Below are 24274 nucleotides of genomic sequence, written 5' to 3'. Positions count from 1 at the left end.
GGCAATGAGGGAAGGTGTCATGTGCTGTGCTCCCAACATTTTTGCAGCTTTATTTTGGCTCAAAAGAAATTAGATCTACTGCCCTCTTTTTATGTTTGGTTTAGTCAGAAAAATTATTAGGTATACACAACTAGAAGTTAGGCTTGTATTATTTTTGTTTCGGGAATTGTCCTTGAGAATTGTCTTCTTCAATAATTGTTGTTGCTGCTGCTGCTCTCACTGGGGTTGTAGCTGCTGTGATAGGCTTCATTTTCTACTACTATTGCTGCTATGTCTTGTTCTTCTACTTCTTTTTTTTTTTTACTTCTTCTTCTTCTTCTTCTTCTTTTTGTCATACAAAGTTGATACATGGCATTTGCTAAAAAACAAGTTGATGTTTCACATACTAGACTATTTAACTGTACTTGTCTTCAAACGACACGATGACTACATAGCTCAAACGCTTTGTGTGGTGGATAGCAAGATCTTCCTATACTATCTCATTTCAGTTGACAGGAAGCTCAGCTGTGAGTAAAGGCATCTTTGGTGCTTTGGTCAGTCTATTTGCAGTTAGACAGGAAAGACATGAGTTCAGTCCTCATGTTGAGAAGTCTTTTTATGGTCCATCTCTATTTGTCTGCTGCATCCTTCTCCTCCCAGGTTGTGTGGATGGAGATGAAAATTGTTTACCATCAAATCTACATGCTGTGAGTGTCCAAATTTCGCAGGCATTTTAGATTACATGTTTTATCGGATCAATTACTTTTAAATGTAATATGAAACTAAATTGTAGTAAAGAAGAAAACTAATTGAATTTCACTGTTTAAAATAGTACAACAATACGCTACAATAATGGCATAAGTCAGACTTATACCAAAACCAAACCGACCCATTTTGGAATTGCTTTTATATGAATATGACAGCATACCATGTAATATAACAGCGTAAATGTACCAACAAAGTTACAAATTACAAAAAGAGATAACTATGGCTGGAGGCAGGAACAGATAGAAATTAGAAACAATGATTTAAGACTGAAGCCATTAACGTAGCTCGCTGACAATATCTTAACTTATTCCAAAAAGACAGCCCCAAATGCTCTTCACATCATACTTAAAATTGCTGGAAATCAAAGATGCTAGCAATCAGTATTTTACTGTAAATTTTAAAAATTACAAGAAATGACAAATTCCACACAACTCGGTTGAATTCATCAATTGCACCTTGTTTATTTAAAATTTCAGAGGGTTTCCAAAACTTTTTATAAAGACTAAGTATTTATTTCATAACTGTTCTAAAAAATATATATATATATCCAAAACATAAGAAAAATATTATCATAAACAGATATTAAAGAATCAAAATTTTCATTCTTTTCCAGAAACAACTCATGGGCCTGAGAGCCCATAAAAAGAGGCAGGAGAAGGAGCACATCATTTCAGAATAATGAGACAAAATAACTGAAAAGCAGTTTGAGACACTGATGGGATGCTAAAAATTATTTAAAACATCACTTCTCCATTATACTTTATACCAAAATGTCTACAATTTGGCAAGATTCTGCCCGACTGTTGGCTAATATAATATTAGTTACTCATCCAAAAATGAATTTACAAATGTTCAGCCAGGCGTTTTAAAGAAAATGGAGAAACATAAAAACAGCTGAGCAGGAAGGGGAAGGTGGCCTCCCATGTCACTTTCTATGATATTGTTGATGTCTTACACTTCCATCCAGACAGTTTAGATCATTTAGGAGTTGGACAGCTTTCTCTCTGCCTGCCAGGGCCAAACCAGGTTAAGTGTGAAACAATATCACAGCAAACAGATGGAGTACATCATTAATTAGCTTTCAGGTCTTCTGTGTATAATGGCAAAAAGTCGAACCAATACACCAGTGAAGTTGATGTGTCACCTCCTATTTGACTGCAAAGAACTATTGATGCAAGACAGAATAGGTGTTAAAACTGACATCATAAGGAGAAGCAAACCACATACTACCAAGCATCCGGTGGTTCGTTTGGCCACACAACATGCGCATATAGCAGGTGGAAACTATTTCATTAGAATTTTTTTTAGAACAAAGCAAAGCAAAACAGGTCTCCGATTTTGAATTATATGTATCAAAGTCAAATTTAAAAATCTATGTATGAATCGCCTTAAAACATTGACAATGGAGCACTTGTAGACTAAGTCTTCTCAGACATATTTCAGTAACTTCTGGGGGAACATATTACACCACCTCTAAAAGCCATTTTATTTCTATACCTTCAGAATGATTTGAAAGGTTACAAAAATGATGTCCTGAAAGAGCTGAGGTCTCCATTACCGTATAGAATACAAGTACATCAATGAAAAATACTGCCCAACCACAAAATAAATTACGAGTGCTGACATATAAACTCTCAACCTTAAAAATTGTAATCAAAGGAGACCATGCTGGCCACCAAAGGCATTCAGCCTCTACAAAGGGTCCGCATCATCTTGAATAGTAATGTTTATCATTTTTTTAAAGATAGCTGTAAGGTTTTGAAAAGAAAGAAGATTGAACTAACAAAATTTGACATGTTCTACCGATTTTTATGCAACACAGAGTTTAAATTAAACTAACAGTTTTTGCAATTTTTAAAAAGTATATTGAAAGTAATTTCAGTCTATGTTTTCAGCAAGAAAAGAATGTCTTTACTTTTTATCTTTTTGCTTATTCAGAGTTTTGATGATTTAAAAAAAAACACTGTTTGCTTCTATCATTATTTGGGGTTTCTATAGGTTTTTTTGAAAACATTTAGAAATACTTCATCCTTTAGGGCGAACTGAGAACTGGAATCTGCAGTTTCAATGAGTTGACAAATAAGGATCATAGACTCTCTGCCTTTGTCAATGTAAAATGAAAGCAACTTTCATGGGGTAAAAAAGGCAAGCGGAGATTTCTCTTGGATGGATCCACTTTGTCCCTAAGATAGGTTTAAAAAAATGCCCCTGGTTCAAGTCACTTTAATTTTCTGAAATTTGAATTTGAAAGGACTATTCTATCAACAACAACAAAAATTATATATATATATATGTATTATGATTTACTTCAGAATCAGAAGGCTAGGAATCAAGGGTATCTTTCACAATTGAGACAGTTTGTTTTCTTTGATAAAATTTTTTAAATAAACATTTACAATTCATCGTTGCAATCTGACACCCTTTTGGCTTCAAAATGATTTGTGGCATATGTGGTGGTAAAATCAGGCGCTCGCCAAAATAATGAGATCCAAGAAATCGTTATTTTTCTGCCCGTTGGGCAATTTTCATCAAATTTTTAATTGTTGGCTCAACATCTTTTATGTCCATTTAAAAAACATTTCTGTGAGGATTTTTCTGAAAAACCTTGGTCAAAGGCACAACACTTTAATTTGCACTTGCCAAGGTATCTTCTGCTTTGGAAATCACCAACCTTTTGCGGCCATTTCTCAGTAACTTCACTTCTGACACCAGGCAACCCCTATCTCCTTCAGTCACTATTATCTTGACTTCTGTTCAAGACAAATTAGTATCTATTTTTAATAAAAGAAAGCCAACTGAACAGGCTTCATTATCATATATCAATAACTCTTTATATGCCCCAAAAAACTGATGAGTGCCTGATTCCACCGTGTTGTGACACATTTCATCACGAAAGGACAATGGTACATATCCATTCAAAAGTATAAGTAAGTATGTAAGATGAGACAGAGATACTTATCTTGACAAATAATCATTTTTAGCATATACTTTTCAAATCTAATTTGTAAATAGAATCATGGTTTTTAACTGCTTAGTATAAAAAGAAGTCTTGACATTACAAATTACATTGCTTTCCCCTAGTTGTCACCCTGAATGAATTAAAACATTGACTAAATCAGAAAGAATCCATCTCATTTTTTTAAAAGAATAAAATGTGTATGTTCATTTTCAAATTTACAATAGAAAGAAAGTTTTAATTTGTTTTCCATATCGTCCAGTTCAACTTTTCAACTGGGCAACTGGCGATAACAGACCTAAAAGAAAAAATGTAAGTCCTAGATGGTACTACAGAATTTAGTGAAGGGAGCAGTTTTAAATCTTTCAAATTTGTAAACATTTTAATCTTAGGAAGCAAAAATTCTAGAATATGGAATGAATGTCAAGTCACAGCGCAAGCTTGGAGCTTCTATAGGGAATATCATGTGATATACATTTATCAAGACTGATTGCAATAATCTTTGGTGCAAAGAAGGAATATAATAAACTACAATCGGGTGAAGGAAAGCACAGGGTGTAAAAGAGTTTACATAGACATTTTTACACAAGAATTACATTGACAGACATTAATTTACATGAGCAAAAGAAGCTATTAGTAATGCCAGATATGAAATGAGTATAATATAGGATTCAAAGGGAAATGATATAACAACTGAAGATTTGGAGACAATAACAGAAGAGCTCACAAGCACACACAATTTATGAATGTCTATTTCAAATGGTAGGCCAATATGTTTCTCACCTGCTGTGGTTACAAGACCGCTCTTATAAATTATTTTATTCTTGTTAGAGACCTGGTGTAAATAGCAATAAACTTCTCATGCCAAAAAATGTCCCCAAAACACCAGCTGTGTATTAATGTACTCAAAGACATCAATGCTTTGAAAGTCCAACACTTGTATAAGGAAGGACAGCAACATATGTGTTCATAAGAAACAAATCAATTGGAAAGAAAAAAACTTGACCATTAATAGAAGACAAGCCAACAACTTATGACTAATCTGGAACCTGTTGATCACCAGTGAAAAAAACCCAACCAGTTCACAGAGAAAAGAAGTGTATAAAAAAAGGTAGTTTTCTCGTTATGTTACACAAGCACACCGGATCACATTGAACAAAATGAAGTAGAATATCAGGAACCTTAAGATCACCTTTAGTTACAATTTCCTGTTCATAAAAATTACGAACTGAAGTACCATAAATAAAAAAACATAGAAATAATAGAAAAAGGTGCATAAATCACAACATGCTTTATCAATGATGATTGAGTTACCTAAAAGCTGTTTCATTTCCTTCCAACTGCTATATTTCTTTTCAATTTTCCCCAACATTTCAACTGATAACTAGGGGCTTCAAAAATATTAGGCTTCGTTAATTAAAAATTGTCTCTATAAAGATTCATGGCATGGCAAAGGTTTCATGTCCTTTAAAACGCAGAAAGGCGAGGTAATTTTCAAGTTGGGACTTCCAATATTACGTCAATCTCCTATAGGCTGAGCTGAGTGGATGGAGAGCCAAGAAAACTTCTGAAATGACCATAGCCTAAGAACTTCAATTTGGGACAGCCAACCAGACAGCTAGACAATTAAAGACTTGTGTTTGTTACATATCTGACTAGATCCTACCACTCTTGTAACTTTCTCTGTATGTAGAAAAAAATTATTTAGTGAAACTGTTCCCTCACTTGATTAAGTATCTCAATTAATAAGAACATAAAAGAAAATACATCACATAGAATGTAAACAATTCTTAGTTGTAGAGAAAATGAAATCAATTCATTATGTTCAACCGAATCAAATAGCCAAAAGAAGAAACGTATTATTTCAATGAAACAGGTGCAGAGATCTTTCTTGGCACAAGAAATTAACAAATATTCCACCCCCAGGTAGAGTTTTATCATCTGACATAAAAATAGAAAGTAAATAATTCAAAAGCATGTAGTACGTTGTGCACTTCCCTTTTCAACATTCATGGGTTCAAAGATCATATTTACCCTTAAAAGTGTGGCTCAGAAGCAGCCGACATCAGAATAATAAGAAGTATGCTATAGTACATATCTACCACCTGTACCCTGGTCAAGCAGTAAGGCGCTGGACTAGCTATAAAAATGTTTTCAGTTTAATTCTTGGTTCTGTTAAACATGATGTTTTATCTTTGGAAAAGTACTTTACCCCATTTTTCTCACTTCATTCACCAACAGGAAGCAAGACATTGCACCCATGGGCAGCAATGGCCAGGTTTCGCAATGTTGTCTGTACTGGGGTTGTATTGTGTATTCTCTCACAACCATTATATCCGCACATTATAGACAAAGTGGTATTTTTTCTGTTTTCTTACTTCACTAGTACAAGTTTCAGTGATTCTACCATTTTCTAATGGAGTACTAACTTTATTTACACAGCATACTTGATGTTAGAGCAAACTTGAAGAAAAAGAGACTTCAATAAGTCATGTTGTTTAACATTCTCATATTAAGTAACAGTATCGTAAAAAATATCATACTAAGTCAAATACTTTGACACTGAGTATAATTTCCCATAGAAGAAAAAAACAAAACATGTCAGTAATCTATACATTTCTGCATCAACATCAGGCTAAATGCAATACAAGAAAGAGTTACACAGCATATAATAGTATTTTGACAACCAACCACGCCTATTGTAATAATGGTTCTCCCATTTAAAAGCTTCTCAGAGGAAAAACAAAAACAGATGACAAATGTACTCGAGCAGATATTCAGAAGAAGGTAACGACAGTTTTGATTACAAATGCTCATTTTACTTAATTGAAATAAAGGATGAATGTTTCCTACAATGACTTCTCTTTGGAACATTCAACACACACGCAAGAAGCATAAATCTGTTTAAAACACAAAGGGGGGGAAATCTACATCCCAGACTTATGTCAGGAGTACATTTTCTTGTGATATTTCTGTCCTATAGTTTTCGCTTTAAAAAAGATACTCAGAACATTAGTAGAAATTTTAAGCAGCTTCATATGAAAATGAGTTAAACAGTTAATTGAATTGGAATTTATAGTTCTGCTTCGATTGTTGTGTCACAACGATTAATAATTTACAAACAGAGTAGACTGACATGATTAGAGCCTGTTTCAAGGTATGAATAAGCATCTACAGAATTTCAAATTTCTGAGGAGCAAGTTTCAGCCTAGTATAGGATGGCTAGCGAAAAGAAAATGGAACAGTGAGCTGACATTAAATACTGATGATATCATCAAAACATCTGGATATTACACTGATTTTCATGTTAAACTATTGCTCTTCAGGCAACATCATTTGAGGAAATTTCATCCCAAGACCAATATTTTTCAAGCACCATCAAACAATTGTTTGAACGGCACGTATAACAATGAATAGTGCAGCTGTTCACATTAAGAAAAACAAGAACATAAGGAAAAACGTAAAACGTGCCCACAAAAAAGATTTCCGTGGCAATAAGTGCTTTTTCAGAATTACTGGCTTACTGTGACATCAAAATGAAGCGGAAAGCAGCTTATGTCAAACAGCTGATTAATGTTCCTTCTAATATCATCCTGTCTTTTCACAGTACTTAGAGACTGTGAAAACACTACCACATTACAAAACAGCACTATAGTCCATATAATACTGGCTATCGGTAGACCTGTGTGATTATCCTCGGAGAGCCAAACTGCACTGCTGATCGCCTCCTGTCTTCGATCCTGGGAACCTTTCCCCAGTCAAAACTGCTGTACATAGTGAGAGATTTTTTCAACCTTCGAGTGTTAACTGCCTCCTCAGGGTTACTGAACGATGGGCTGTGGAAAAGAGAGTCCAGATTTATTGATAAAATATAAAAAGCTTTAATTTTATGAGAGCTCTGTACAATTTACTCGGAAGCTGATCTGACGTTTTGTAATCCACCTTTATTTTCGTCTTTCATGTTTCCAAGTTCAGTGTCATTCAATTAATAAGATAAGATAAGAAAAGAAAAGACAAGGTAAGATAAGATAAGATAAGATATACATAGTTGATCATTCATAATAGTGTGCTTTCACTGGCTTCAGCAACAAAAATATACAGTCAAACCTGCCCTGACGGCCACCTCTATAAGACGGCCACCTGTACAAACGGCCACTTTCCATTTCCCCCCTTGCGTTTTTTCTATATAATTTAACTGTGTAAAACGGGCACCTGTCCAACGCGGCCGCGGCCACGGCCACAATAATTTAACACACAACCCCTATAATACTAAGCAATAATACCTGTCTAAGACGGTCATCTTAGTGACTCCATTACGTTTTGTCATACATTGTGCATTGGCCCCTGACGTTGTGGGGGAGCCGTCATAATTCAATCCCCTGTCGTTGTTGTTAGGTAGTCCCTCCAACCGATCATGTTGCGTAGGCCCCTCCCACTGTTGACCAAAAGCTACCAATTTTCAGCTGCTGGTGAGGTAAGCGTGTGATCCCTCATAACCCACAAGCCCCGCCCAGAACTTAAACACAAATCGTAAGTGAGATGAGTGGTCACTGTTTACCCAGTCTGTAACAAAGTAACAAAGGACGCCAACATGAACTTGTGACAGAAGCGTCGCTCGTTCTACGAGTGGTGGCGACCCATGTGTTTGTTTTTACATGGCACTCTGTCTTCCTCGTCTGATACATTTCGTTTTATTGTCAGCTTTGTGCGAAATCAGCAACAAAATAAAAATTACAAACAAAATACAAACCACCACCACCACCAACAACAAAAACAACAACAATGCGGCTACTGGCATCCCCACGCTGCTCTTGTGCATAAAAAAGTTAATCAAAGAATGTTCCTTTTAAGGAAATTAAGAAGTTTCCGTGTTGACAATAAGATTATGTCCCTTTTTTACCATTCTATGATTGAAAGTGTGCTATTATTTTGTATTTGCTGCTGGGGTGGGAATTGTAAGGGGAAAGATAAAAAGAAAAATTTGACAGAACCATTAAGAAAGCCAGCAATATCTCTGGATATGATTTTAATAGAATGGATGAAATGTATAACACCACACGTGTAAAAAAGATAAAAAGCATTATAAACAACCCATCACACCCCTTTTCCACACAAATTGTAAGATCACGCAGCGGCAGATATGTACCTCCAAAAACAAAGAAAGAAAGATATAAGTTTTTTACCATCTAGCATAAGGCTTTTGTCAGAATGAGCATAGATGGGTATATTGCTCTTGGAGTATGTATCTGTATATAACTCCAAAGGTCTAGTATTGAATTTCTGCATGTGGTTGAATGACGCATTTGATGTACATGTACATTTTGTCAGCTGTACTTCTCATTTCATATAGAATTTTAATGAGAGTAATGTATATAATTTAAATTTTTTATGTATACCTGCATGTGTTTTTACGGTCCTGTACAGCCTAGGAAAATTTCCCTCTGGGATAATAAAGTACTATCTTATCTTATCTTTTCTCTTATCAAAACTTGTTTATTCCTTTTTCAACTGGGTGAAAAAATATTGATTATTCTGGCATAAAAGTGGAGATATGTTTGATTTAAGAAGGTAAAGGTTATCTGCTGTTACGGGTGAAATTAGCGAGAGTACTGACCCTCATAGTTGAGTGACTTTTAAAGCAGAATACTCATACTTGTTCAACAAAATAACATTTTTGGGGGGCTTCAAACAGCGTTTTTTCAAAAGAAAAATTCACCCTAAAATGTGTCCTTCATGGAAGGAGAAGGTTTCTTTGCAAAATAATTTTTTTAGATAAAACTCGCCCAACGGTAGGGAAAATGCTGAATTTTATATTCCCAAATTTTGACAAGTGCCCGATTCCATCACAATGACCCACATGTGGAACAGGAGCAATACTCACTTATTCTTCAAATAGTTGTTAGCAATCTCTGCTGTATCTGTAGAAAGAAAATACAATTGAATCTCACCACACAAACAGGGAGCACCTTGAATTTGCTTGTTAATTCAAAAGCAATAGCTATTTATTTTTACTTTTTGATCTCCTATGTATTAAAAATAATTTCATCCTGTGCGATCAGGAAGAAAAGGGGAAAAAAAGATTATCACATTAGCGGAAAAATTCATGAAGGATATCAACAGTTGGATATTTTTATGCATATGATATTCTTCGAAGATCTACTTATTCTATCAACTTATGGGCATGCCATTCCCACTTTAGTTTAAAACATACATGTACATTCATTTTCCATTCACACCACAGACCAAAGAGGTTCCTGGCCACTAGCAAAAAATCATAAGTAAGGATTAAAAGGAGAACAAAAACTGCATCATCTGCCAGCTTTCAGATATACTAAAAATGAAGCCGCCCATAAATTTAATTTTTTTTTTAAATTGCAGCTTCTCAATCTGGTATTGATTGCATATGCTCAAGAAACAATTTGTTGAAATTCAAAATCTAAATGGTGAAAAAAAAAGCAAGAAAAGATACAGCAGTCTCCGCCTAAACGCACGCCATACAAAAGCACGCTCCGCTCAAACGCACGTTTTCGTCATCTGACGGGTTTTTTACTATATAATTTAGACGTACAAACGCACGGTCACTCCCTCTAAATGCACGCTCCGATCCGCGAAACACGCCGACAAGTTAAGCATGGCAAGGGGAAATTTCCACTACAACCTGCACAGCCTGCATAAGACAAGCCTAGAATTTACTAGAAAACCGGATATTTGGTGAGAGTACCCCTCACGCTGTACAAAGAGAGAGATGGACAGCGTTTACGCACCCTACTTTCCACTGACGCACAGGTCTCGGTCTAGGGCTGGGCTGAAATGTTTTTTGATTTGTAACTGGAAATGTATCTTTGATAGAATGTTTCTGACTGGTGTTCGAGTTTGAGTGACTGCTTGTAATGTTTAGGTAGATCTAGATCTAGGCCTGGTGCGCGACATGCGTAAATGCCGTAAAACACTAGACAGGCCTCTACAGGATTAAAGATTAGCCAAACAAGTCTAATAAGCTGCGTTCGAATACATCACAAGAGAAAATGTTTCTCGAGGATGATTCTGCATGAATTTGCGGTCGCGGTGGTCGCTTGGAAAGCCACATGGATGGTCTGTCGTCTCTATGACTAGATCCATGACTATCTCCAACAGTTTCCTCTTAGGCTATCTGTTCCCGACGTTTATAGTGCATATTCATTACATTGAGTTTGTCTTTCTTCTTCCCCCCCCCCCCCCCCAACCCCATTCAACGCCGTTGTATTCTTAACCCCTGTCGAGGAATCCTTCACAAAACAGTCACTTGTCGTCACATTATCTGCCAAATTGACCCCCTCCTCCAAGGGAGATCACTAGAGTAATAACAAATTGAGATGACTGCGTCCCTTCCTCCTCTTGCAAAGGTTCATGTAAACGCACGCTTCGTATAAACACACGCTAAGGAGCCCTCCCGAGCACGGTGCGTTTAGGCGAAGACTACAGTACAGAATATTGGTACAATTGTTGAAAGAAGGAAACAGTTTTTTCTCTGTGCTCCAGAAAAATTTTACTTTCTGGGCTTCGTATATTTTAACAACTTGCCAATGATATAAAGAATAACAATGACAACCAAACAAAGGAGGAGGAGGAGGAGGAGGAGGAGGAGGAGGAGGAGGAGGACAACATGATGAAGAATCAAATATAGAAGAAGAAAAGGGAGGAGGAGTGGATGAGAAAAAGGAGGAAAGGGAGGAGCGGAGAAAGGGGAAGACTAAGAAAATCACACAAAAGAACAATAGAATTGTTTTGTTCTTAAAATAGCCAAGTGAATAACAAGTACAATGGCCATTTGATTTCACAAACAAGTTTTGGCTCTCATACCTGGTCTCAGTGCAAACGACTTTCTCGGAGTAGAAGGAAAATACAAGTTTGGGGGTCCTTGGGATTTTCGCCCAAAAGCGACTCTGTCTTTCACCTTTTCTTCACTTTGCCTGTAGATCCTTCTAGAAATATCTCTTTCTGATTTGGTAACTTCTGTAAACCAAAAGAATGGACAAGTCAAGCTCATTTGTAATATTCTTGGTAACTGAAAAAGTAGACATTTTATACTTATTCACTACATTCTTTTAGTAGAATTTGAGATTTTACATAAAGACAAATACATCTTTGAATACTTTCAACCCCACTCTATGTTTATTGAGAATTCCACAAGTAAATACAAGAGCATTTTCTGTTCACTACAAACTGGATTGAAATTCAGCCAACCTCTTCCGAATCTCGGGCGGCTTTTATATCACTTATTTACGTTTTAAAATTAGCAATGAAAATAAGAACTGACGCATTCTGACAGCAGCAAGACCCTTGAAGTTTACCATTTGAACCCTCAATACATGAGGTCCACACTACTCAGGCCATCAGGGTACTCGATCAGGGTACTTGAAGTGTTGCTTTTTCCGACTATCTTTTTTTTTTCTTCTTTAAAACAGATGATGAAACATTTTGAAAACCACTGAAATTTTATAATGAGGTCATTTCTATCACTCAAAAATACATCTACTTTTCATAAAAGTGGTGTAAGACTAGTAAAAATTTAAAAAACTGTCATTAAAAATAAATCAGATAAAATATCATTCTATAGGCCTCATCTTTAAAGCTTCATGTAATACAAGAGGTACTGCAGTGCAAATGAAGATATTGTGTGCACTAATAAATCTCAACTCACTATTCACAGTTACATCTTTAAAATATTTTTTTTTAATGGACGCATACAAAGACAGCATGCAGCTTGTAACCCCCCAAATCACAAAAAATATAGAGCTCAGGGTAATCAAAATAAAAGTCACAAGTACAAAATTATAGCTGAACCAAGAATCTTTTTAAACAGATATTAACAATAAATTTATTAAAGAAAACTTTTCAAAAGGTAAAAGGGAAAAAAAATGTATCCCACCTGATCGGTCAAGTAGCGTTAACGAAGGCACAGAATTTATCACAAAAAGGCGGTACTCAGGCTCTTGAGCAATTGGATTGTTGAATAAATCTGAAATAGAACAGAAAAAAAATGGAATGTAACTAAAAATCAAAAGACAAAAGTTGGTTTACTAATTTCAAATACAGTCGAACCTGCCCTGACGGCCACCTGTACAAACGGCCACTTTCCATTTCCCCCCTTGCCTTTTTAAAATATAATTTAGTTGTGTAAAACATTCACCTGTCCAACGCAGCCGCCACCACCATATTTTAACACACAACCCCTATCACACCAAACAATAACAACTGTCTTAGACGGCCACCTTAGTGACTCCATTATGTTTGGTCATAAATTGTGCACTGGCCCCTGGCGCTGTGGGCAAGTCGTCATAATCCAATCACCTGTGTTGTTGTTAGGTAGTAGTCCCTCTAACTGATCATGTTGCGTAGGCCCCTCCCACTGCTGACCAATAGGTAACAAATTTTCAGCTACTGGTAGGGTAAGCGTGTGATCCCTCATAACCCATAGGTATAGGCCCCACCCAGAACTCATACACAAATCGTAAGTGAGACGAGTGGTCACTGTTTATTTACCCTGTCTGTAACAAAGTAACAATGGACGTCAACATGAACTTGTCACAGAAGAGTCGCTCATGCTCCGAGTGGAGGCGACCCATGTGTTTGTTTTACAATAGCATTCGGTCCTCCTAGTTGGACACATTTCGTTTTATTGTCGCCCTTGCACAAAAAGCAGAAACAAAAGAAAAAAAAAGAAGAAATTCCCACTCCAGTGAAAACAACAATAACAACAACCACAATGCGGCTATTTTTGGTTGGAACCTCAGAAAGGAAAGGTTTGTTTTCTTCATCTTGATCAGTCCTGCCTAAGACAGCCACCTACGGCCACTTTTCTCCTTGATAATGGGTGGCCGTCTTACACAGGTTCGACTGTATGTAACTTTGGTGATCCCTACAGCTGCATCTAAACAGCTTCATTGATAAAGTTGTTGTTTTTTTCCCAAAAAAATATTCTCGCACCTCTTTCTTTTGTAACTCACTTTCTCTCTTCCTCTCTCCCATGATCTCTCTCTCTCTCTCTCTCTCTCTCTCTCTCTCTCTCTCGCTCTCTCTCTCCCTCTCTCTCTCTTTACTTATTCATCTCTGTGTCTTTCTTTCTTTCTCTCTTTTTTTATTCTTTGTTTCTTTCCATCTTCTCTCTCTCTCTCTCCCTCCCCCGTCCCCGTGGTTTTAGATTAGATGTTGGCCACTAAGTTGATAACTGTTGCAGACTGAACAAACTGTGAGAATCCTACCAATTTCCTGTTTTACTCTGTCATGCATGGGAGGCAGACACAGCTTGCAGTGGAAATAAACCATACACACAACTTGTCTCAGGAAGTATACTTGAAAATTAATGATCGCATCTACTTTGGCGTCTGATAAAAGTGCCTCAAAGCAATACAAACCAGCGTGATAATTTCACACTTTTCCACATCCAGTAGATGGAAAACAGCACAACCAAGACATCAATAGATGCCGAACAAGTGAACAAACGAACAAAGATTTGTGAGTGGTTAAAAGACGCTACTGGTAGGTCCTATTTGTTCGTTTTCTCTCTGTCGTTACTGTTTGTCTGTCTTACTTTGTCCCAACACTAAACGACCATTATTGTGTTAACATGCTTCTCTTTCTTCACTACAACACAGATTTTTCCCCTCTAAAGCATAGTACTGAACTGAAAGGCTGCTGGATTTACAACAAATATGTTAAAGACACTTACTGAGGCAGCTGAGGGCATTCATTCTGTCAAATTCTTTCATCACCTTGTCCAGTTTTGTTAGCTGGTTGTTGTGTAACGTGAGGGTGGTGAGGCAGGTTAATTGTCGCAGACATCCTGAAATGTCGCTCAGCTGATTGTCATGCAAGTGAAGTTCGCTGAGACGGAAATTTACACTGAGGAAATTTGCCCTGCGTAGCTGCAGAAAAAAATTAAACACCAGAGTGAAAGAGCAAGTTTCTTTAAAATCATTACATGAGGATGAATTCAATCAATCAATCAATCAGTATTAATAATAAAAATAATAATAATTATAATAATAATATACAATGAAATAATAATAATAAAGATAAATAATATAATAATAATGATAAGAATAAGAATAAGAACAATAACAATGATAATAACAATAAACATATGTAATAATGATAATAAGATAACAATAGCAAAAGTAATATTAATTATAATAGTAACAATAATAATAATGATAATAACTACACTACTAAATGAGGTATTATTTGGGTATTACTCCCCAGCTCAGCATACAAGTGACGTTAAGAATTACAGAGGAGTTGGAGCTCTATAAAAGACTTCAAGTCTGACAAAAGTTAATATTTTTTTTTTTTTTTCACTTCCAAATTTTCCCAGTAATGATAGTAAACACTACTATTCACCATCTTTGCTCTCACACAAAACATATAAAAATACAATTTTCGCACCTTATTCCCATTGGCCCATAATTTTTTCAGGTATCTGAAGCGTTTCAAGTCAATCATCTCAACAAGGTTTCTGAAAAGCAAAAGAAAAATGGCATTGAAACACAATTAGAAAAAGGCCTTTACAAATTATGTAATACCGGGTGTTAAAAAAAAGAGGACCCATTTAAAGAGCAATAACTCGGTTATCGTCTGACAGATTTCAATAAAACTTCAGAAATAAAAATTCAAACAGTGGGGCGTTACATTTGTTATTATATGAAAAATATCAAGCGAAAAGTTTGAAAAAATTGAATTTTTTAAATGTATACCAAAATTAAGTGAAACGCAAAATTATGTAACTCCTAGAAAATCAATCATATTATTCTGTTTCAAACAGTCACTATTTGTGCACCGAAGCACAAAAATATAAAAAATTGATATTGCTAAATAAACTCAGAGCAGGTTGTGGCTATTTGAATCTCCAGGTGTTTATCAATTCTCTAAAAGCAACTGGAAATTTTGAATAACCCTTTGGCATGTTTCCACGTCCATTCTTTGAACCTCTTATTCAACTGCATGATTGTTTGTGAGTTGTTTCCGTAGGCAGTCAAAAAAACCCAAAGGTAGTAACTGAAGGGTTTCAAGTCTGGGGGAATTCTTCGGTAACCATTCATTTGTAAAGCTTCGTCTTATAAGGTGTTCCCCTAACCTTTCTTGCAATCATACAAGGGACACTCTTGATGTGTAGGGCACGTCCCATCCCACTGGAACATAACACATTCTCCTTCCTAAATTTCTCCAAAACTTTCTCAGCACGTTGAGATATCCATGTGATGTGACCACTGTGGTTTTATAGTCCTTGCTCTGGAATCAGGCTGGCCCGATCACTCTCCTGTGGCTAAACGCTTTTAAGTACAGTCGAACCTGTGTAAAACGGCCACCCATTGTCAAGGTGAAAAGTGGCCGCATAAGACAGGTGGCCGTCTTAGGCAGGACTGATCAAGATAAAGAAAACAAACCATTCCCATCTGAGGCCCCAATCAAAAGTAGCCCCATTGTTGTTGTCTTTGTTGGTGTTGTTGCTGTTAGTTTGTATTTCGTTTGTAATTTTTATTTTGGCGCTGATTTTGCACAATGGTGACAATAAAACGAAATGTATCAGACAAGGAAGACCGAGTGCCATGTTAAAACAAACACATGGGTCGCCACCACTCGGAGAACGAGCGACGCTTCTGTAACAAGTTCCTGTTGACGTCCTTTGTTACTTTGTTACAGACTGGGTAAACAGTGACCACTCATCTCACTTATGATTTGTGTATGAGTTCTGGGCGGGGCTTATGGGTTATGAGGGATCACACGCTAACTCACCTGCAGCTGAAAATTGGTAGCTATTGGTCAACAGTGGGAGGGGCCTACGCAACATGATCGGTTGGAGGGACTACCTAACAACAACGACAGGGGATTGAATTATGACGGCTCGCCCACAACGCCAGGGGCCAATTCACAATTTATGACAAAACGTAATGGATTCACTAAGGTGACCGTCTTAGACAGGTATTATTGCTTAGTATTATAGGGGTTGTGTGTTAAATTTTTGTGGCCGCGGCCGCGTTGGACAGGTGCCCGTTTTACACAGTTAAATTATATAGAAAAAACGCAAGGGGGGAAATGGAAAGTGGCCGTTTGTACAGGTGGTCGTCTTATAGAGGTGGCCGTCAGGGCAGGTTCGACTGTAGTAACATTTTGTGTTTTACCCAGTTTTGGTTGAAAAGTTTAAAACGTGATATTTCTCAAAATGTTGATAGATTTTCTTCCTATTTTCAAAATGTATGTCCCGAAATTCATTTGTTCAAAGTTTTGTTGAAATTAGTCTAGACATTACCGAATTTTTTGCCCTTTAAGTGGGTCCTTTTTTTTAGACACCCTGTATATACTTTCAACGGACAATGAAAAGGTAAACATCTGTTCATTTTATTATCCAGCTCAGGGAATTCTAGGGTACCTGGGTTTTTTCAACTGAAAGAAAAGTATACCTTGTTAAATAGAATCATAAACAATGCTCTGCCCTTCACAGCCACTTGTGTTTAATCAAAGGTTGGGCTCTTTACTCTGTATGCAAAAATGTGAGTCTGATTCCCCTCTTGGAGAAGTTATATTCAGTATCTGTCTTTCAAAAGATATTTGTCTCACAAAGCCTGGCTCAACCCTGACCAGCAGGGTCAAAGCATCCCACCTCCTAAATGATCTAAACTGTGTCGATAGGGGGCGGTATACATGGTCTAATTAACAAGGAACTAAGTTTCCTGACAAAATCAATCTAAAAAAGTTAACAAAGAAAGACATATTTGTGACCCGCCAAGTCAAAAACATCTGTCAGGCAGTAATTTTCTTTATCAAGTTGTTCCTACTTTCTTCCATTTATTTCATAGAGCAAGTGGTGGAAATCTGGTGCAGATTGGTCAAAAAGATGGAGGAAAAAAAAATATTTAACAGCAGTCTTTTAATATGAAATTATCAAAAAATGTGTTTTGTAAGAACGGACCGAAAGAAAGTTTGGACAATATTCCTTTCCAGCCCCATGCCCACATATTTTCAGCAGCGCTTGTATCTCCCACCGTCCCAAGAGCGTATATTCTCAGTTTCGGGGGTACCCAATTTGCGCATTTTTTAAAATTAGCGAACCTAATTAAACTTTAATTTTCATACTATGTGTTCATTTACCTTGAAACTTTGTTATATGAGAGGCAGCGGGGTGAAATCAGGCACTCGTCAAAATAACGAAATCAAAGAAACAGGCATTTTTTCGCCAGTTAAGAAATTTTTATCGAATTTTTATTTTTTGGCTTAATCTATTATCTATTTGTGGTGGCCGTATTTTGCAATGTAAAAGGCTTTTTAATGGCAGCATCGATCGACATGCGGTTTTCACCAAAAGATTCTTTAAAATATTCTCCAGATCATGACGCCCTTCGTTTTTTCAGTTTTGAGACAGTTTTGCTGCAAAAAGCTAAATTTTTTTATTTCGCCGATCGCTTTTGTAGACTGACGCTTCTGTCTCTGTAATTTAAGTGTGCGACCAGTAGATCTAGACCTTTAAATTTTTTGCATCTCTCAAGATCTCTCAGCAGAGTGTAAATATAATAGGCCAGTGACTTTCAGTTGATGTTAATGCACCGATCATTCCTTTCATTGAAAGGGGGCCCAGCTAGTATTTTATAATTCCATATATAAACACATTTCAATGTGAATCTTACTGAAAAACATTGATTAAAGTCACAAAATATGTCATCTTTTAGTTTTCAAAAACTCTCTAACGATTGGAGTCACCAAACTTTGGCGGCCATTTTTTTCGCTAATTTCACCACTGAAACCAGGCGACCTCATTTCCTCCAATCGCAGATATCTTGAGTTCTATTAAAAATAAATGGATATTTGAGAGGCAGCGAGGTGAAATCAGGCTCTTGTCAAAATACAGAAATCGGACAAACAGGCATTTTCCCTCCAGTTTGGAAATTTTTATCGAATTTTTATTTTTGGCTCAACCTCTTTTATGTCCATATAAAAACACATTTCCAGGTGACTTTTTCCGAAAAACATTGATAAAAGGCTCAAAATTTGTCATTTTTCTGCTTACAAGGACTCATTAGTGTTTGCAGTTATCAAACTTTGGCGGCCATTTCCTCGCTAATTTCACAACTTAAACCAGGCGACCTCACTTCCTTAAATTTCAAATATCTTGAGTTCTATTAAATATAGATGGATATTTATTTGACTGAAAGAAAGGCAAATAAATCAGCTTTCAGATGATACAAATAACTCCATATGCCCAAAAATTGACGAGCACCTGGTTCTACCGTGCCGTGACATATTTATTTCATTGGAAGCAAGGTAAATAAATCAGCTTTCAGATGATACCAATAACTCCACATGCCCAAAAATTGACGAGCGACTGATTACACCGTGTCGTGACACATATGTCATTATCTAAACCTCATAATTACAGAGAAACGATATCACTTTTTAGAATGCATGCCTCTTTATCTGAAATACTGCTGTATTGGCTAGGACTGGGGTAAGGGAGAGCACAAAAATGGCTGGGGCTTGAAGAAAATGATAATTTGTCAATGAGAAAAAAGGTAAAGCAAGAGATTTCCTGTCAAACTGCTTCACGCTCAGGGTTCAACCTAATAGGCTACTTTAGGTTCTAATGCAGAAAAAGGATCTGTGGCAAATTAAACATTATGACCCAAAGGGTCACATAATTGTTTTCTAATCTTTCAAACAAATATCTGCAAAAAAAGTCTCTGACATTTTTACCTCAAAGCAGGCTAAAAAAATGTTTTAACAATATTTTCACTATTGACTCTTTTTTCAGCACTCTCTCTTCAGCAGTCGACATACTTTTTAATCACACATACCTGTTTGACAAGTACAATTCTTCCACATCTTTATCCCGTTTTACACCTCTTCTCTGCAAAGCTTGCTCGATCGCCTGAACAGAGAGGAAAATAAAACTATCAACATTCCGATCTAAAATCAAGTGAAAGTTTTAATTGGTATAACACAACAAATGAAAAAGCATCTAGTTAAAAGAGCAAACCTGGAAAAAAGTTGAGTGGTAGCTACATGTATAATGATTTGGAATGTCAGCCAAGAATAAATTCAATCAAAAGTCAGCCTACCACGGAACAGAAGGCGGGGGCAGACCATATGAGAGCCCCCATGAGTGTTTCTCAACAGCAGAATTAATTTAACATGCCATTAGATGGAAGAGCTGGCCAAAGAGGGGAAATAAATTGAAACATATCACAGCGGCAAAATACAATCATCAATTTACTCAATTATATTTTAGAAATCATTAAGACTAAAGAAAAACAAAGCTGAACCTTTTAAAATCTAATGTTCTTACCATCTTAAGATAAGATAAGATAAGATTTTACTGATCTCCAAGAGAGAAATTTGTTGCGGCATGGCAAATTAAACACACACATGCACACACATGCATAATTTAATACACCAACACCCACATACACACACTAAAATACACACATGCAAAAACATAGTCATTAGATGGTAATGCAAAATTATGTAATTCTGGCACATGTGACAAAGATTGAATAGCTTGTATTGATGATGATCTAAATATTTATACCTTTTGGTTCCTGCTTTTATTTTAAAAAACAAAATATTTACCCTTAACAGAAGCCTGGTCTCTTGCAATTAATGAGTATTTAGCATCAGCCATAATTTTCTTTACTGCTCTCACAATATCGATATTGTAAAGCTCAGTGAAAGAGTTAAGTGAGCTATTTGTAATTTTTAATGCTTTTTGAATAACTATTTCCCAACATAATCGCTGTTGAAAGATGCTACCGCTGAAGCACAAAATTTTGAAAGTAATTAAGCTTTCAGTTGTTGCTATAGGCCTACAGAGTTTCCATAAATAGTTATATTTCAAAAGACTCTTATTTTCTCCCAAAATATAGCCTTTGATTAGCCTTTTCTACAATACTGTCGACACATTTGTTCCAAGACAGCTTGTTGTCTGTACTGATCCCTTAGTAGGGTATCTGTATGCCTGTATGATCTCAGCTGGAGTTGAAAAAAGTGTTTAAAAGAAACCTGAACGGCATTGAAAACAAAATCCTCTACAAACATTTGGTAGCCAAACAAAGATATCTATGCAGACAGACAGCAGACCCATCCTCATATGATACCTGTTCAAACCCATGGCTGATAAAAACCTACAACTTACCCAAAGTCTTTAAAGACTTAATGAAGATTGGACAGGAATCTGATCATAGGGTGAGCAAAGCGTTAACTGGGTGGATTTATGAGAGTGTTGTAGCCTACACATTTATTATGATTTTCAAAACTGATTTAAGCTCAACTTACGAAATGCTTTGAAATTAAAAAAGAAAAAGAAAAACACTACATAAAATGACCCATTCTCAAAAGGTCAGCTTAAAAGTGCTGAAACAACCAAGACTTTCAAACAGTCACTTAAAGTTTTTCTGACTCAAATGCAATCTACATTGGATGTTTTTTACCCCTAATTTTTAAGTAGACCTATACGAGGAGGGTTCAATAAGTCTTTGGTCTGGGTATGAAGGAATCACGGTTGAGTAAGTAATGAAACTTCACCAGCCTTTAGATAATTTCTTTGGAACACACCATGCAAATTTTCAGGGGTCCGACAATAATGAAGCACTAGCCAGCATGTTCAATGAAACCATGCACAGAAACATTTGGTTTTCCTTTGCTGAAGCTATGTCATAGACCCTGTTGAATATCGTTAAATTATCAAGAATTTACACTTGCAAGGAAAATCCCCTTCGGACATTTTTCAGGAAATGGTCCAAGGTTATGGTGACAAATGTCCTCGTTATAATACTGTGACATACTGGGTAAGAAAATTCAAATCTAGATTTAAGTTGGTGATGGATGAAGATCAGGAAGGACGTCCATCCTTTGTGGTAACTGAAGAGAATGCATCCATAGTGAAGAAACTGATTTTACAAGACCGACGTATAACTGGGGGGTAGTTGATGGGTGCGAGAGAGAAAGTGAGAGAGAGAGGGGGAGGGGGTAATATATAAAAAGGGTTTAGTAGAAGAAAATCCATGGCATTACAAACTTCAAAATGTAAGTCTGAGCTTCAAGACATTGATTGAAGCCACTGAAATATGGATAGAAACTGACATTAATCAGGACGAAACAAGAACTTTTAAGGTATACTAGAAAACAAACTGAATGTGAGAAGCAACCACCTCTTAGCCCTGCCCCTGTACATCATCCAAAGACCTACTTTTCACACACATGCACGCAAAGTCTTGACATGCACTCGCTATGTAAAAATATTAAACCTGCATGCTGTCAATTGATACCTTACAAATGACGCTGTCCCATGCAGATGAAGTCTAGAATCAGATACTGTACACTGTACTACACACACAGCCACATACACATTGAACAAATTCAGCCCACGACAATTTCGATCAAATTCAAAAGTTCTTCTCTTCTTTGCTTTTCTCTGCTTTAAGAGAACTGTGTCAAATATGCTGATTAAATTATAGAAATTAGAGTCTAGCTGGGGTGAAGGTGGAAAAGAGGAAAGGGGAAAAAGGATGGGTGTATTGTTTTAGGCCCAGACCCTCTCCTCGTTAAAATTCCCTCTATAACATTACTGGGCGGTACGAAGGATCGCCGGTCCAGGGTCCTGGCCAAGTAAGATAACTCTGGGAAGTAGGTGGCGAAGAGAACATCAAACAGAACTATGGATGGCTTTAAGCGCAAAAGAAATAATTATGCTAACAATAGAAGTACGAGCAGTAATAAGAGACAGGTTGAATGATGAAAGTAACTGATGGAATTATGTAAAATAATATGTACAGTACTGCAGATGTGTCCTTCCTTTGTAAGTAACAGAGAGGCCAATTGGCAATTAGAAACAGTCTTTTTAGCTCTCTGGGCAAAAGCCGAATTTGCCTGGAGGCTGTCATCACTGCCGCGCAGGGCACTGTTCAGAAAGGCCTAGCGCCTCGCACTGATAAGTTTCACATTGTGACAGGTGCAATTTACATACGAGCCGGCGTGATAAACAAAGGTGAAGGAACGAGTCTTTGTAGTGCAACAACACACCAAAGAACAACTATTGTCTCTCAGAGCGCCTTAAAAATCGTCTGAGCGCTTTTTGAACATTGATTAGACAGCTAATGTGTATTTACTTGAAACTTATAAACAAAAATTATTGTCAGCAATCAATCTCTTGTCCGACAAAAAGTGACCGGCGCAGCCGGTCTTGCCCAGAGAAGGAACCGCGCATGCTTGCCACATATAGTATATAGTCATATAGGTGGTATTCTGTTCTGATTCATTTAGTAAAATTAATGGCAGATTCACATTCAAAGATATTTTTTTCCATACAAAGAAATCTTTTCCTTTTCGGAGTGATTATTCTCACCCGGGGTGACGATAAACTGGATATCATTTTCATCCGGGGTGAGAATAAAATTGATGCTATTCTTACCCGGATAACGACAGCCTGCTATTCTCACCCGTTTTTTTTTTGTTTTGAGCATCACAGGACCCCTGTCACTGAGCGCTCCAGGAGACAAAACTCGCCTCCCTCTCTCACTCCACTGAGCACGCGAGGCGACTAAAACCTTCCTTATCTTTTGAGCAAATAAACTACCCTCACCTTTTGTTGCTAGGCCTACAGTATCCATTGGTTCTGTAGGCTAATGGAAAATTTAACTCTTGGATGGTTTAACCAATCAAAATTAAGAAAAAAATAAGCCTAGGGTCAAGACACTGCATTCCTTAAAAATAATTGTGGGTTCTGTTGGGGATAACAAACATGTTTTTTTCGTGTTGTAAACAAATGCCAATTCTAACATTACAATGACAAACTATTTAGCTAACATTACTTCATTACACAGCTTTCAATAAGGCTATTATTTTCAAAAACATACTACTCTGGCTAGTGAATTCCTTTCTGAATTTAGAATTCTACACTTGTCTAGTGCATACTCTCATGAACTCAAAATTTTAAAAAATGAAACAATAGTCCCTGCCGGAGCCAAGAAAAATCGGCCAGCGCTCTGGGGCAGGTCACGAACAGTCACTCTCTAACAATTCACAAATTATTTTCTATCATCTGTTCTCAACACCCAGGAAGGCCTAAGAATAAAAATCCATTGCATTCTCAGACCGAGTGAGAATAATATTCATTTTATTCTCACCCGGGGCGAGAATAACAATGGAGAGAATAAAATGGATAATATTCTCACCCCGGGTGAGAATAAAATTATATTTTTATTTTCACCCCGGGTGAGAATAACGACAACCTTTCCTTTTAGAGACAGTTAGTCGGTATTTACAAACGTCTATGTAGGCAACTGACAACTAAATCTAGAGCCCTCTTAACTCATTTGCTATGCATTATTTTCGGCTTGTGGACAAATTTTTTTCGGGAGGGCGAAATGATATGATGACTAGTGCGAAGTTCACAGGTCTTGGGGGCCATAAATTCAAATAAATATCAACATATTATATACCAACATTTTCAGAATACATCTGTATTGTTTATTTGAATATTTTTCAACTCTGATTCCCGTAAGAGGCGATTATGCAACACAATTGTGATTGGCTGCAGATAAAATTTGA

At 36.7% G+C, this 24274-nt stretch overlaps 1 protein-coding gene across 1 annotated transcript in view; it reads right to left on the bottom strand.

Annotated features, from left to right (window-relative positions):
* Positions 1 to 1188: 1188 nt before the first annotated feature.
* LOC101861118 (leucine-rich repeat-containing protein 72) overlaps positions 1189 to 24274 on the bottom strand; it is a 25637-nt gene continuing 2551 nt past the window's right edge. Inside the window, exons 2-8 of the mRNA XM_005096657.2 lie at positions 19525 to 19598; positions 15128 to 15197; positions 14412 to 14607; positions 12612 to 12701; positions 11543 to 11695; positions 9585 to 9621; positions 1189 to 7539 (exon numbers count right to left, since the gene is read on the bottom strand). Coding sequence (XP_005096714.1) covers positions 7374 to 7539; positions 9585 to 9621; positions 11543 to 11695; positions 12612 to 12701; positions 14412 to 14607; positions 15128 to 15197; positions 19525 to 19598 — 786 coding nt within the window. The 3' untranslated portion in view covers positions 1189 to 7373. The remainder of the gene's footprint in view (positions 7540 to 9584; positions 9622 to 11542; positions 11696 to 12611; positions 12702 to 14411; positions 14608 to 15127; positions 15198 to 19524; positions 19599 to 24274) is intronic.

The sequence above is a fragment of the Aplysia californica genome, unplaced genomic scaffold (genome assembly GCF_000002075.1).
Source record: "Aplysia californica isolate F4 #8 unplaced genomic scaffold, AplCal3.0 scaffold00134, whole genome shotgun sequence".
NCBI classification, from domain to species: domain Eukaryota; kingdom Metazoa; phylum Mollusca; class Gastropoda; order Aplysiida; family Aplysiidae; genus Aplysia; species Aplysia californica.
The sequence above is the reverse complement of the archived record's forward strand: the minus strand, read 5'-3'. Positions and strand labels throughout refer to the sequence as shown.